This window comes from Bombus flavifrons, chromosome 10 (genome assembly GCF_040668555.2).
Source record: "Bombus flavifrons isolate JBK064 chromosome 10, iyBomFlav1_principal, whole genome shotgun sequence".
NCBI classification, from domain to species: domain Eukaryota; kingdom Metazoa; phylum Arthropoda; class Insecta; order Hymenoptera; family Apidae; genus Bombus; species Bombus flavifrons.
Genome location: NC_138451.1, coordinates 4,280,550 through 4,295,360, shown reverse-complemented (window position 1 = coordinate 4,295,360; position 14,811 = coordinate 4,280,550). Strand labels below are relative to the sequence as shown.

The 14,811-nt window shown below is 36.6% G+C and overlaps 1 protein-coding gene across 4 annotated transcripts in view; it reads right to left on the bottom strand.

Annotated features, from left to right (window-relative positions):
* The window catches only part of mura (ring finger protein murashka), a 36,528-nt gene extending 22,850 nt beyond the window's left edge, over positions 1-13,678 (bottom strand). For 2 of the 4 annotated variants that reach the window (XM_069122690.1, XM_069122691.1), the window contains exon 1: positions 13,340-13,678. Coding sequence is in view for 1 of the 4 variants with exons in the window: in XM_069122694.1 (XP_068978795.1) it covers positions 8,032-8,063 (32 nt within the window). In the remaining 3 variants the exon portion in view is untranslated. Of the gene's footprint in view, positions 1-8,031; positions 8,480-13,339 lie in introns of those variants that run through there. The other 2 variants (XM_069122693.1, XM_069122694.1) reach the window with 2 other exon arrangements.
* Between the last annotated feature and the right edge of the window lie 1,133 nt (positions 13,679-14,811).

The following is a 14,811-nucleotide window of genomic DNA, read 5'->3' as shown; positions in this document are numbered from 1 at the left end:
AATTATCGATAGAATTTTATAATACAGTATATTATGTTCTGTATAGTACTGTGAATTTTAAAGATATATATATATAGTTAAATTCAGTATGTACCTATATGAAAATAAACTTCAAAGAGAAAAGATTATGAACTCTGAATCGAAGAATTACATCGAACGTCTGATGTACGTAGCCTAGTAAAGTTCTGAATAGTCGATTTCTCAACTCTAGACTATACTTCATCTGATAAAAAAATCAAGATTATATGCCTTGTATCGCGTATACAAGTATCACTGAATCTATCCTCGTCCGAACTTTGTGTTTCCAATTTCCGATTAAAAATAAGGTTTGAGAACGATCGAGAAAGTTGAAAAAGAAGCTCCGGAATCCATGATTTATTTAAACAATTCCATATCGACGCATCCAGAGAAGCTTGATCGAAACACGAAACGCTAATGGCTGACTCCATCGCAACTTTTTATCGCGTTATTGACAAATACCGCAGTATCTCTATCTGCCAGTGGAAGAACGATGATGCAAACGAATTTCTTGTACAAGAACTCACGCACGTATCCCAAAGAGAAATACAATACGCACGATACAACAAATAATATGAATATCGCGATTTAATTCGTTAAAGAAAAGCATCAAATGGAAATATTTGCAATCGTCCGAAGAAAATTACAACATTGATTTCAATGGATCAAGCTGTTACGTTCGTAAGGCTGTAATAATTATCAACGCTGGTAGGAATTTTTCTATACTAAAATTAGGAAATATTACAATTGAACGAAGCAAAATAAAATTAAAGAAGATAAATACAATGTACAACAGGAAAAAATGAAAAACTTTGTAGAAATCGACGTAGAGAGATTTCGAGGTAAAGAAATCTCGTACGCGGCAAAAGATCTCGAGCACATCGCGATGCACGTTGTTGTATACAGCTCCCTTTGCAACGAAAAGAAATCTAGAGTACTTATTTTTGAACGTGACGCATTGACAAAAGACGATCCTGCAAGATCTTCGATGACAATACTACGACGCGTAGAAATACACGAACTGCTACATTTCCGTATCGATGCGAATATGTGGCCGTGGAAGGCTGGTGTATTAACCTAGCCTTGTTGTTGCTTGAATATATATAATAAAAAGATGCCGAGATATTTCATTACGATAATTTGTCGCGATCGTCTGAAAGATTTGATAAATTTAGTCTTTTTGTATTAGTTATATCGTACAATTATTATTTATGTATATATCGTTCGTAATCATTATATTATAATAAACAATGAGTTCTCTTTTTCTCTAACGAAGTATTAACAATTGTATTATTACTATAGGATTTTCATGATTCTGCTACGTATTTAATTATATATATAGCTTCTTTGTTTCGATGGTAACACGAATAAAAAAATTTGAAATTTGCTTTCGTTCGATAGAAGGATTACATTGTGTTTCTATATTTATCATGTGAAACGGTATATTTGTAAGTTCATCAGTTTCGCGTCAGAGAGGAAAATTATTACTTATAAACCTGGCCTTAATTTTACAACACTCGCTCATCTTCGGTAATTTTGCGACGCTTCGAGTGCAAGCTTGTACTGCTTTCGCGAATAGTGGCATATCTTGTGTTAAGTCAGCCTCGTAACGTCGTTCGAATGACTCACGAAGATTTCTTTGTAAGTGTTAAAACGCTTCTACTTCAAAGTTTACATTTTTTAAGTTGCGCCGCTATCAGAATAAAGCAGCGATATATATTTTAGTGACGTAAATTTTTTAAAATTGATTGCGGACGCGAAGAAAATTTGAAAACAAATATTTGTTATACGAAATCTATCCAAGTTCAACATACAACTCGCTACGACATTTGATCGATCAACATTTTCCTTTGCAACGAAGCGTTACCTTGCGAAATCGCTTTTTGTTTCCTTCAATGCCATGATATCTTTTACGTCTTTCTGCATATTCTTATCAAGAGTATGGACAGAGTTTTATCAAAGGATATTTCGAAGCTGTTTTACAAGATACTCGATCGAATTCGAATATTCTATTTGTATTCTACGTTTATACCGTTATGACATTCGTTTGTTCATTATTTAAATTCCATTTGTCTTTAATCAAACTCGATTACAATTTCTATCACGTTCTCCGCTGCGTTCTATCGGTCATTTTCTAGCCCATTGCATTTTTCTGACACTGAAAGATGTCTCAAGTTCGAGCAACGTACGAAAGGATTGTTTTATTTGCATTCTCGAAGATTTCTTCGTTTCCTTAGATGAAGACAGAAAAATACGAATTTGCATAAACATCGCCGTTATTAATTGTCTATAAATTAAATTTTATGTTGAAAAGTCTACTATAGTTTAGAGTTAGAAAAAGGCTTGTTAATTTTCTCCCACATACACGTAAGTCATATTTCTTCCTTAAAGATTTATTCAAATTCCAAGATACAATTTCATTGCGAATCATCTTCATGTAATTTAATTCGTTAGTTACTCTATCACTTTTTCAATTCTTTGTTCTTAAATCAAATTTGCACATACCACAACTACGAAGCTCACAAATTACTTAGACTCCATCCTATTCTTCATTCTTAATCCTTCCCTCAAATTTAAATCTACAACTCTATATATAATATCCTAATTTCTTTCTTTACAATGTCAGCTATTAATAATTTTGATCCTTATAACCATCTTATATCAATTACTTTAATTTTTTACTTTGCCTATTTTCTATCTTTTAGTTATAAACGTGAATCTACAATCCCATAATATTCTAACTTATTTCTCTACGATGTAAAATACTAGTTACGCAAATTTTTCAATTTCACTTTTTCAATACTTTGTAATTAAATCCTATTTCTATTCGCCGGTATTCAATCAAAATGGAAGAAATCAGAAAGAAAAGAAAAGGGAAATCCTCAACAAACCGTATACGTATAGATCTGTATATAAACGACCATTTCACGGATTTATATCGACGATTTCATCAGCTTTCCACAGAAGAACACGCATTCTTCCCCGAACGTTCGATCCGCTTCGAGGATCGAAAGACGTCACGTCATCGGCAAGATTAATAATACGTCACGAACAACGACTATACACGTCACTTTCACGAAAAACAAGACCGCCAGGTACATAGAAAGACCCGTATTGCGGTCCAACGACCGCGTTCAAGGGAATTTCTCGGTTTCCGCAGGGTCGCCATCGAAAATGAGGAACAATAGAGAGCTATGACTCTGACCGAGGCTTGTTCAAGTTGTTGAAATTTCTTAGTTTCGAAAGATATAAAATCCGTCAGAAACGCTTACAAACATGGAAGATTAAAAGATTACGGACACAAAACAGTACGGAAAGGTTGAAAGGTTCTTCTCGATTGATAAACAGCAACGGTAGAAATATAGAAAAGTTCTTAGACTTGGTCGTGAACTAGAGTATAAGCTCGAGTAAAATATTTGAACAATATAAATGATCTGGACTATCATAAAGACGGTCGAGAAGCGGAAACCTTCGAAAAAGGATTTAACAAATATCTAATTAAAGTAAAATAATAATTAAGTTACATTCAAGAATTCTTACTGGTTATGTACCATTTAATCCTCAGATAGATTTTAGTGCACACAGCATGACCGTCCTCGCACCATAATTAAATCCTCTACATCTATACTTTACACTCGAATAAGTACCAAAAAGAAAATCAATAGAAGATTCCATAATAATTTCGACGAACATTTCTTATATTACCAACATCTGCATCAATAAACTTTTTACTACTGTAATGTTTGATTTCTAAACCTACCAAATGCTATATTTCCATCAAATGTAGTATAGTACATTTATGTATAATATAATAAACTGTATACCTTGAAGAACCATAAAAAATCTATAGAATTCTACAATAATTATGACTAACAATTTTTATAGTTCAATATTTATGTCAACCAAATTTTTACTATCGTAAGGGTTGATTTCCAACCCTCCTACCAATTGCCATGTTCCCATCATTCGCAATACAGTACTTATATATAGTACAATTCCATAGAAGGGACCCTTCCAACTAAGGATATACGAAGGTACCGTTCGGTGTACGGGCGAAGTGCACTTCCTGAAAAAACCCAGGTGGACCTGCTGCCTTTCTTCAGGTACCACCTGCCTCTGGCTGGTTTCAGTCCCTCGCAACAAGTCTTGAACTCCTCACAAACATCGTTTTCCTGAACATATTCTCAGGTAGATAGCAGCAAGATGGTAGGCTGGCTTAGCTGGTTGATTTCGAAACGAGAATACGTGAGCCGTAATTCCATGCAATTCGCAAAGAAAACGAAGCTTTCGGTTCCAACGACGTTTTACGGAAAGCGGCGACCGGAAACCGTGCCCGCACGGATGTAACGAAACATCGAGCTAGACGATGCATCGCGTGACGTCTTGAGAAATTCTGATGATTCATTGTGTTCCTCGGTTTTGTATAATATATATATATTTTTTAATTATATTCAGAATATAACATTGAACAGCTTCTTTGCTTTCGTTGTATTATAGGTATCTATAATAATTTGATTAATAATAATAACAATAACCGTTTTGACTGTTTTTATGAAAAAGTTCAAGTATATTCTAGAAATATTTAATTGATTAAATAATTTTAGTTCTGAAAATATCTGTGAAAAAGTTCCAGCGTTTCATACAAATTTTAGTGCAGAGTAGATAGAGTTTTGAACATTTTTATAAGATAATTCGTCCTGTAATTTTGTTCTTTACGATTGCTTTTACGAATGATGAATTTTAAATTGAATTTTTGAGAATTGTACAGTTTTTGGAAATAACTTGTAGTTTATTATCTAACATATAAGTATATATAATGTATAGATACAATAGAAATAGAAAAAGATGATTGCTGCAGAAATGTTTAAAGTTAATTCTATACCGAATTATATTTTCCATAGAATATAGATGTATGTTCTAAATTTTAAGATTTTCCAGAGATCTCCGCCTACATGCAATTTGAAGGACTGCGAACTGTTAAATGAAATTTCAAAACTTTCCCTTATTACCTCAAACACATATTCCAAATCTGTAGTACGTACCAAACATTAAAGTTAATTATTGCTATATCTACTTTAAATCTAAATTTAAAGTTAATAAATTTTCTTTTAAATTATTGAGAAGGAATGAAATAAAATTACGTAAAAAAGATTAGAATTTTTTATTGGGATTGTGAAATATATATTTTGAAGATAAAAAAAATTAAGGTAAACCAGGCTTAAGTCAATTTTGCCTCGTTTCCGGAAATTAATGTTTGAAACGTGATATATTCCATGTAACTCAATTTTTATTATCTTTTAAATTATATATTATTTTACTCTTCTCTCTGATATGTATTTATCTAATTAAAAGGAAGTTTACATTATCAATATTTTCTGTATAACAATGTTAATTTCATGTAGGAATAATACATTTCTTAGGAAAAGATTGAAAACGAGTAAATTACTTAAAAATGTAACTTTAATTTATGGTAATAGATTTTAAGACAAACGTAAAATAAGATATACAATAGAGTTTCGAGTTCAAGGTGGTTGCAACGTAACCAGTGACCAAAGCAAACTGATGAGCTAAACAAAACGTTTCTACGTCGAAGCAGCAAACATAACCTTACATTTCTGGAAAAATAGGAAGAAAAGAAGAATAGTATAAAACTATTGCAACAATAATTCAATTTATTCATTATATTCTGTTTCTGATTCTCTACTATGAATAAAGAAATAAATTGCCTAACTTCAAGGCAGACGGTTAGAACACAATCATCTTCTTCCCCCCCCTCAAAAAAAAACAAAAAATTTTGGTCAAGATATTAAAGCATACGTTTCAACGACCATAAAACGTTATTATTATTTAAATGTGACATTTCATTTTTTAAGTTACTTGTTCGCTTCCTATGGCATTTCAAATAATTATAGTATCCTTTATTCGTTAAGAAATATACTTTAATATTGTGCACAAATTCGTCGTTTCTGAATAGATTAAGAAATGGCCCTTTTCTGCAATTCTCCTTCTCTCGGTTACTAGAACGAACACGAAACGCCACAGAATACGACGACATGCGAAACAGAAAAGAAAGAGCGACACGAAAAGACAATAAGTGGAAGAAAGAAAAATATTGTTTATCGCATTGGCATCACATTTCTCTCTTGGTAGATGCTGGATGGGCAGACTATCGTTCAATAAAATCTTTCTCGAAGAAAACGAAAAGAAGAAATCTCCAAAGAAAGGCATAGAGAAAAATATAGGCACAGAAAACGTATCTATGCTATATTATTTCGACAATATTACACAACAAGATTTTTTTCTAAACGTTATATAGAACGACTTCTATACGTTAAAAATTACGCTATTCGATGGTTACAGGCTACAGCTTCGACAATATGTTTCGTGATAATTTCGTTCGCCACGAGGACCTAACTATCTAAATCGCGGTTGTTTTTCATTAGTGGGAAAAATGGTTACGATTCCTTCAGCGAAGCATTTTCAGAGATGACGGAAATACCCCGGACTGAAATATAGTCGTAACTAACCTTTCAGCTCCATGTCAGTCGACAACGCACACGATCAGTTCGATTCAGTGCTTGGTTTATCGGCAGAAATAAGGACGATCGCCAACAACGTCAATTTCCTCGATTTTAACAGAATACGGCTTTAAATTCTGTTGTGTGTACAGTCAACCGGATATCGAACGAAATTTAAATCGTTATCTGCCATCTGACAGGAGAAGAAAATACATAACCTCAAAATAACTGCGATTATCTATGTAGCATCGTATCGTATCAATATAATAAGGAAAAGATCGCGTTAAAAACTGTTAAAATTGTTAAATTTCTTTGTCACATAAAAATTTTTTCATAAATAATAATGATATGTCAATTTTAAGAAAATTTCCATACAAGTTTAATTTTGGTATATGTACGATGTTTAGGATAGTATTAAATTCCTAAATCACAATTTTATCCTTTAATTGTACTAAGAGAAACGAGCTATACGTGGGTACAAGTGCGAAGGTAGCCTTAAATACAGTGTATCACTTGTATCGGTGTTTCTCCGTAACGTTTTTACTGCAATACAAAGCGCGAGACCTTGACGTACGAAGACAAGACAGTCGGCAAAATAGCTTGCCAGTAGACCTTAGATATATGAAAAATACGTAAGTACTTATTTATCGTCACACGGGTATATACGTAAGTATCCACGTAGTCGTGCGAAAGATAGTAACCGCACGATTTTCCCTATTAAAGTCCCTGTTTGCTCACTCCAAACGCGTGACGAGCATGAGTCGCTAGAGAAGCATTGACGTAGCCGAGAAAGAATCGAGCGAAACGATCGGAGCAGATAACAGCGGAAAAGGAAAAGGTGGTCTGACAGCGCTTATCTATCAGATTAAAAAGCAGCGGTATACATTGTTCCGTAAATCGCTTGCAAGTCGTGTGTACAGAGAAAAGCGTTTCCGGTGTAGGTTCTACGAGATACGAAATGCCCGCCGGAGGGCGTATCGATTCGAACAAAACATTTGTGGCCAAGTACAGTGATGCTCTCGCTAACTGGCCACAGGTCAAGATCTTATCTGGTCAGTTATCAAGGCAGGTACATGCATATATGTATCACTAGTAAAAGTCTAGTATCTTTCTTTCCTGTTAAACCTGAGTCAAATTACATGTACAATCGTGCCTTGTGAACTGACTGTAGTTATCCCCACCAATCAGAACTGACTTAATGAAACGAATCGTTGATGTCACCTATATATGTAAAATAAACAAATGTGCCAAAGTATCTTAATCGTAGTTGAAGAAATCAGTTCCAAGAAGTGGTGGAGGTAGCGACGGTCAGTTAAAAAGAGAGAATTCTGGACAGCTAACGCGACGTTATTGTATACGTTTCTGAGCGTGTCCTAGTATGTCTAGTAGTAACTGTTCCAAGGCTTACGTTTTTTCTACTAAGGCTGTATCTGAGATATAATAGAGACGAACGTTAGTAATCGGGAGAAAAACAGTGGAAGGAAGTTTTTCCTACCGTATGGGGTAACACTCCCGCGTCGCTGTCATGCTTCGATGTCACCGTTGCTGTATTCGAGCGTTCGAAAGCAGAGACCACGATGATAGTATCAGACGCACGTATACACTGTGACACCGTAAAAGGCACACGATGTATGCACGCACGCGCGCACTGTCGAAACACACACGCACGTACGTAAAGCAACCACCACCGCTTGTGACACACACAAAACATATAACTTGACCCGTTCGTGGCGCGCGACAGACTGAGGCGAAACGCGGCTCGCGCTAGACTAGAAGGGGAGTTGGCCGCGTGGTGGGAAGAATTGGCGGTGGTGGGGGAGACCAGCCGCATGAATGTACGCCACGACAAAGGAGCCCCGCACTTTCGCTTTGCGGCGATACGGTCGATACGTGCTCTCTCGACCACGTGATAAGAGTTTACTTTTTCCTTTATTTTGATTTATCTGTATTCGTGAACGAAGAAGATTACGATGTTAAATATTAGCAAAGGGATACTGATCGATTTATTATCTTAAAAGATTAACGGTACAAACGGGGTTCCAGGAGAATTAAATTGTGAAGCAATTGTATTATTTGCAGTAATTCAGTATAATCGCAGAAGATAGCATGTAGACAATATGTTTTGAGTAATTATTTGTACGATATGTCCATAAAGAAATGTAAGGTTGCTTACGCGCGATTAAAATCAATCGAGAATCAATGAAGGTACGAATCAGACCGGCTATTGTGTCTAGCAAACGTGTAACTTTTCCCATTCGATGGAAAAGAGCGCAAACATACTTTGAATTGCGAATTTCATACCACGTAACCAATGCACACTCGTATACATAATGATACCATCGATCGACATTAAATGTAAAACTATACAGCAATTGTATTAGTAGGTAAGTAGATTGAGTCCCTACGTATAATTTACGCATTGTTCACTGTGATCGTGAATCATATCGATACATCATACATCAGTTGATTTGTTAAGAAAGAATAGAAATAAAAAAGGGAAAATTACTCATCCACGTATAGCGAATGGATACAGTGTATGTACATCCCTGGGTCCTACAGGGTTTAATATCGTGAAGGGTAGTCGAGAGGAAGGAAGATAGGGACGACCCTAAAGCGAGGGAGTGCTGATGCTAAAGCCGCGAGCATGAAGGGACCTCCAAATAAAAAAAAAGATAGGACCTACTGAGCAAGCGAGCGAACAAGAGAGAGAGAGAGAAAGAAAAGGAAAGAGAATCCGGTCCCCCTTCTTTCGAGACCAGGGAAAGGCCGCACCCACGCAGTTCTTGAAGATCATGTTGGGTCCCCGCTGGCACAGCCCTGAGCGTGTAAGTAAACACGCCAAAGTTCTAGTACTTGAACATGGAGCGAACATTTTCCACAAGGTTGGATATCCCTCGTGAAACACGAATGCTGGTCACTCATGTAAGTTCATAGAAAGCCTTTCAATTCGACCATTATGGGAAACGAAATAATACACGCAATAAGAACAGAATATATATTGGAAATTGTAAAAAAAAAAGTTTCGAGATTGTAAATTGATAGGTTAAGTCGAGATAGGTTATTTTCATGTAAGAAGCGTGAAAAACGTAGAACGAATAAATTGTTACTCCAATCTTATAACATTGCATAATATCGACGAAGTTGCGCTACGTTTTTACTGTGCAACATCTTCACCTTGCCTTTAAGGCAAATTCACATTTGCCTGTGTCATAACAGTTATATTATAACAATACTTGAACGTAAGATAATCAGAATGCACATGCTTGGCTAGCGAGTTGGTCGCTTAGGTTAAGCCAAAGTCAACACGTGGCAACGCCGCGCTACAGCTGTCATACACGTCACGCATCGAGTCAAAGCTCAACTTATTCTACATAAGTGTTTTATAAGAGTTGGTCGAGGAGAGATCTGTCCCTCCTGGTACGCGATACGAAACGAAAACGACTATGACTGGGAAGAAGTTGCACGCTCTCTGCCCGACTTTTTGATCGGTAGGAAAAATCATTTCTCCGTTAAAGGACAGCATTGTGCGGTCAGAGTACATACTACTGGCTCTGTGTTTGGGGCTACCCAGCGTTACCTCGTAACATTCTCATGCCATCAACTTCCCTCTCCCGAAATCCCAGACGGGAAAGTGAGTTTCGGAACATGATTGTTAATTTTACGTAACGTACGACTCGGTTGCTCACTAGGAACAAGTTTCCCCTCCTGCTTTTACCCAGATCTCCGTTCGATATCCAACTTGAATTTTCTCGACTGTAATTTCTCGATGAATAAAAAAGCGAGGTTATGTGCCTCTTTTGAATTTCCCGCTACAATTCTCACGCTCTCCGTGAGCATAATCTTCGTTCTCTCTCTCTCTCTCTCTCTCTCTCTCTCTCTCTCTCTTTGTTGTTGAAACAAGTTGCGGTACAGACTGCGACGGTGTTTTCGAAAAACAAACGAACGTTATCTCGGCGCAGCGATGTTAACCTTTCAACGAAGGCACCAAACAGACCAGGAGCCAGTGAAGAAATAAAGAGGGATTGACAACGAAAGAAAGGATGGAGGGATAGGGTTAGTCTGTATCAACTGTGCACCCTTATCAATTGGAAAATTGGTGTGTGCAGTGGGAGCGGAAGAGGAGGGGATTCGACAACGTTCAACTCGATTTGGTGGGGGAAGAACGATTAGGTTTACGCGCCTGCTAGGGGCGTACATATCAAAGGGTCGACGTAGGGGCTACTGTACACAGGGAATATTAGTTCAGATACAATTTTCGTTCTTGTACTTTCATCAACTTCGCCTGTCGAAGAATCCTTTAAAGTCAGAAATTATTTTAACGACCTGCATTGTCTATGCACCCTCGCCGAATTAGGAATTTCGTAGCGGCCAAACCTGGTGGCGAAAGGGAAGGGGAGTTCGGTACAAAAAGCAGGGGCGTATCCAAGGAATAGGATGAGAGGATCTTTGTGTGCACGTTGTGAGAGAAACCGAAAGAACCAGCAAGTGAATCAGCGAGAAAGAGTACGGAGAGGGACGAACGCCAGTAAGGAACGGAAGAAGAGCGACTCAGACGTCTAGGGCGCATGCGTCACTCATCGTGGGCGTCGGGAATGTGTTGACACGAGAACTTGAGAGAACGCCGTAGCCCTAATGCCACGACGCGACGGCCCGTGTTATCGTCGATACGGTTCCCATACTGCGGGTCCGCCCCGTCCTCGCGAAATCTGGGTCTTTCATCCTGACGAAATCGGGTCTCTGTCGGTGTCAACTCTCTACGGGGATTGATGATTCAGAAATTACTGTGCAAATGATAAACAGAACAAATAGAAATGAGCTAGACATGAATTGGAGACGTTTTCTAATCTTCACCTGTGAATTGTTATATACATATATCATTCGAGCATACATATATATCTTATTTGAGTTAATATCTGTCTTGACATATTCAATTCTTCATTTGTAATTTCTTGTGGAACATTATTGAAGAAGTATTCACTGTAGAATTCTTATAAATTTTCATTGAAGCTCGCTTTCCTCTCGCTTCTAGAAACCTATTTTGCAGGAAACTTTTATCCGATCTTTAAAAGCTTGTATAAGTGTAGAGTTAGCCGCGTAGCTACAGGGAATGATGTTCTCCACGCAGTAAATTTATATTGGACTATAATCAAATAAGCTGGCCGCAGAAGATATCCATATGTCTAAATTATCATCGGTTTCACGATGCTTTAAATATACCGCGCGACAATGTTCGATAGGATATGACGTGTAAAATAATTTTTAGGTTAACATCCAATTATTTATTTTAGTATCCTAGTTTTGTTTATTATAGAAAAAATATATTACTTAACACTGAAATTAATAAAATTGTAATTGCATGTAATATATTTCAGTCACCAACGTACCAAGTTTCATGTATGAGTAGAATCTGTTAGAAGAAATGTTGCAAAATTCTATGAGTTTATGAGCGGACCTTACGGAACAGAGTAAGAAAACCATGATTGTTGCTTATAACTTTTGGCCATCTGAGTAAACGAAGAAAACGCACTTTAATGTTTACATATATCTACATGTTGTCATGAAAATTAAAAAGTTTTAAATATATTCGTTTCTCGGTAAAGTTCGTTTAATGTAACGAGAAAATTGCAATTTGATTTCGATGTTGGTATTGTTATATTGTATCATTATACGTGCGTATATTGGTCGAAGCTACGAAGTTTCACTATCAACTATGCATGGAAAACTAGTGTTGCTTCATATGTACATATAAACTAAGCGAATAATCAATTGCATGTCACATGCGTTTAAATTCAAAAGACAGGCAGTTTCCTATGAGAAATCGATGATAATCATAACAATTTTTGTAACTACATAGGGATGCAATAATAAGAAAAGATTTCGTTTCTATACGTTCTCCAGTTTTGACGATGCGCCCGTCGCTTTTTGATCTGTACTTATTAGCAATAAAGGTACGTATATGGGGTACAACGTACCATGGCTATGTTGCGCAAGTATAACGAAACAGCGAAGCTCAGTTTAAGAAATTTAAGAAGAAAGCTTTTGCTACGTACTCGTACTTTCACGTATAAGTGATATACGCACATATACAAACAAACTTGCGTCCCATGTGTACAGATACACGTTCGGTATGATCATACATGTAGCATATTAATATATACACATATCTGAATATGAACGGGATAAAGGAAAAAGAAGGTGGATTAAACATGGAGGGACGTAATGGCAGAAAAATTGAAAAAATCTATATCATTGGTGCATATCAGTGCAAACAAACGTAATATATATATCTATACATAGTTTCATATGTATAATTATATGTATATATTTATATATATATTAATATATTATACATATATTAATTATCTTTCCATGTGCACGTAAGGGACACGTTTCCACGCTTTGTGTGCATCCTCTGTTTACGAAGGGCACTTATTGAAAATTGAAGGTGGTATACCACAATGAAAGCCAAATACGAAACCGAGCGAACAAAGAACGCTGGGCAAATGCGTATATCGAATGGTGGGAGACGTAGAAAGGATAACGCGAAAGGAAATCTAAAGGGAGAGGATTATCACGGTGGACTGCTACAGAAAAATTTTTCGGATAGGGAAAGTTAAGAAAAATTATATATATGTATGTGTATTCAGTCATCGGAGAAACGCATTTGGGAAATCTACGAAAAAGCAATGGGAAATGTCTGGGAACAGCACACCGTCCGGGGGTAAAATAAAGACAGGGGTCGAGCGAGCGAGAGAAATAGAGAGAGACAGCGCGCATCCAAATTTCGGAGGGAAAACTCCTACCTTTTACTGGGATAATCTGGGATTTTCAGAGCGATGTCATAGCAGAGTACGTTGGTTGCGCTAGGCGAAACCGACGGTCGGCGATGGCCGTGCAGCTCACCACTGAGAACACTGAGGTCGCTCCATGTCTCTCACTCGACCCAAGCCACGACCCCGCCCATTATGGGCCTACTGATATTCTCGAGGCCGTATGTTAAACCATAAATCACCAAATACGTTCATATGTTTAATTAATCTCGCCCGTAAACCACCAAAAATATTGTATGATATTCCGCGTAGCAATATCTACGTCGTAAGATTATCAGCGTTCTTGGCCACTGACGTCAAGTCAAACGGTTTCACGAACTTCGCTTATTTCGCCGTAGGTTAATGGCGGCACCACTTGCTTGCCTCATAGTGGTCGCGTTGTTATCCATCAATATCGACAGAGAAAAGCCTCGACTAAGTAGCATAGTTTCGTCGCATTCTAATTCATGATAATTTTATTCTATTTTCTCTTTTCATTTAATACCGCTTATCTTTGAAACTTTGACCAATAATTCACAACAAATTTCCATTAATATTATAAAAATAAGTTTGTTTTTGTTTTCCTTAATGTTTGAGCATTTGCATTTTGTATAAGCGCGTTGTCAGTGTATACAAATGTGTACAGATACATGTAGACTTTGGTAAGTTTAAAAACATGTCTACGGTGGGAGAACACGATAATCGCTTTCCGCACCATCCACCTCTATAGACTGTTTCTTCTTCAGTTCTTGCGTCGTAATTTTTTATAACTTACTTCAGATTCCATCGGATTTCATCTAAAGACTACATGTATTTTTCATTTTTTGAGATTACATACATCTATAGAAAGACATTGCAATTTAAAGATTTTGCATTATTTAACATTACTTTTAAATTCTACTATAATTTTTAAAAAATTCAAATCATAAGCGTAAGTTGTGGAGAAATGCTTTGAAACTGTAGTTACTGACATTATCATCCATTTTTTTATGTACACCTTTCCCTACGTGTTTCTTTAAGTATTTTTTCGAACGTTTCAAGGTGTAGAACGTTACATTTTGTGATTTTCCATTCATCTTTGCTAAAGATGATCTGATAAACAAAGAGAGAGACAATAAAGGGTGTAAAATCATTCCTTAAATTCAGTATCATGAGCTGTCGTGGTCGTGCTTCGCTGTATTCCACCAATCGGCGTGCCCTACCTTCCGATCGTTATATACAAATTAGTTTATTTAGTAATTTCAATATAAAATATACCAAACGCTAATAGTATCCGACTTCAAAAAATTCATAGATATTTTTAATGTTAAGAGGGCTTTTAATTTTTAATTTTGTAAAGATTTCAAAGGGAACCTAATGACTTATACGAAAAAAGCCGGAACAACCCGAGACGGAAACCACGTGATTGGGTAGATGAGATCACGTGACGCTATAAAATATTGGTCCAGACGACTGGTGGGGGACAT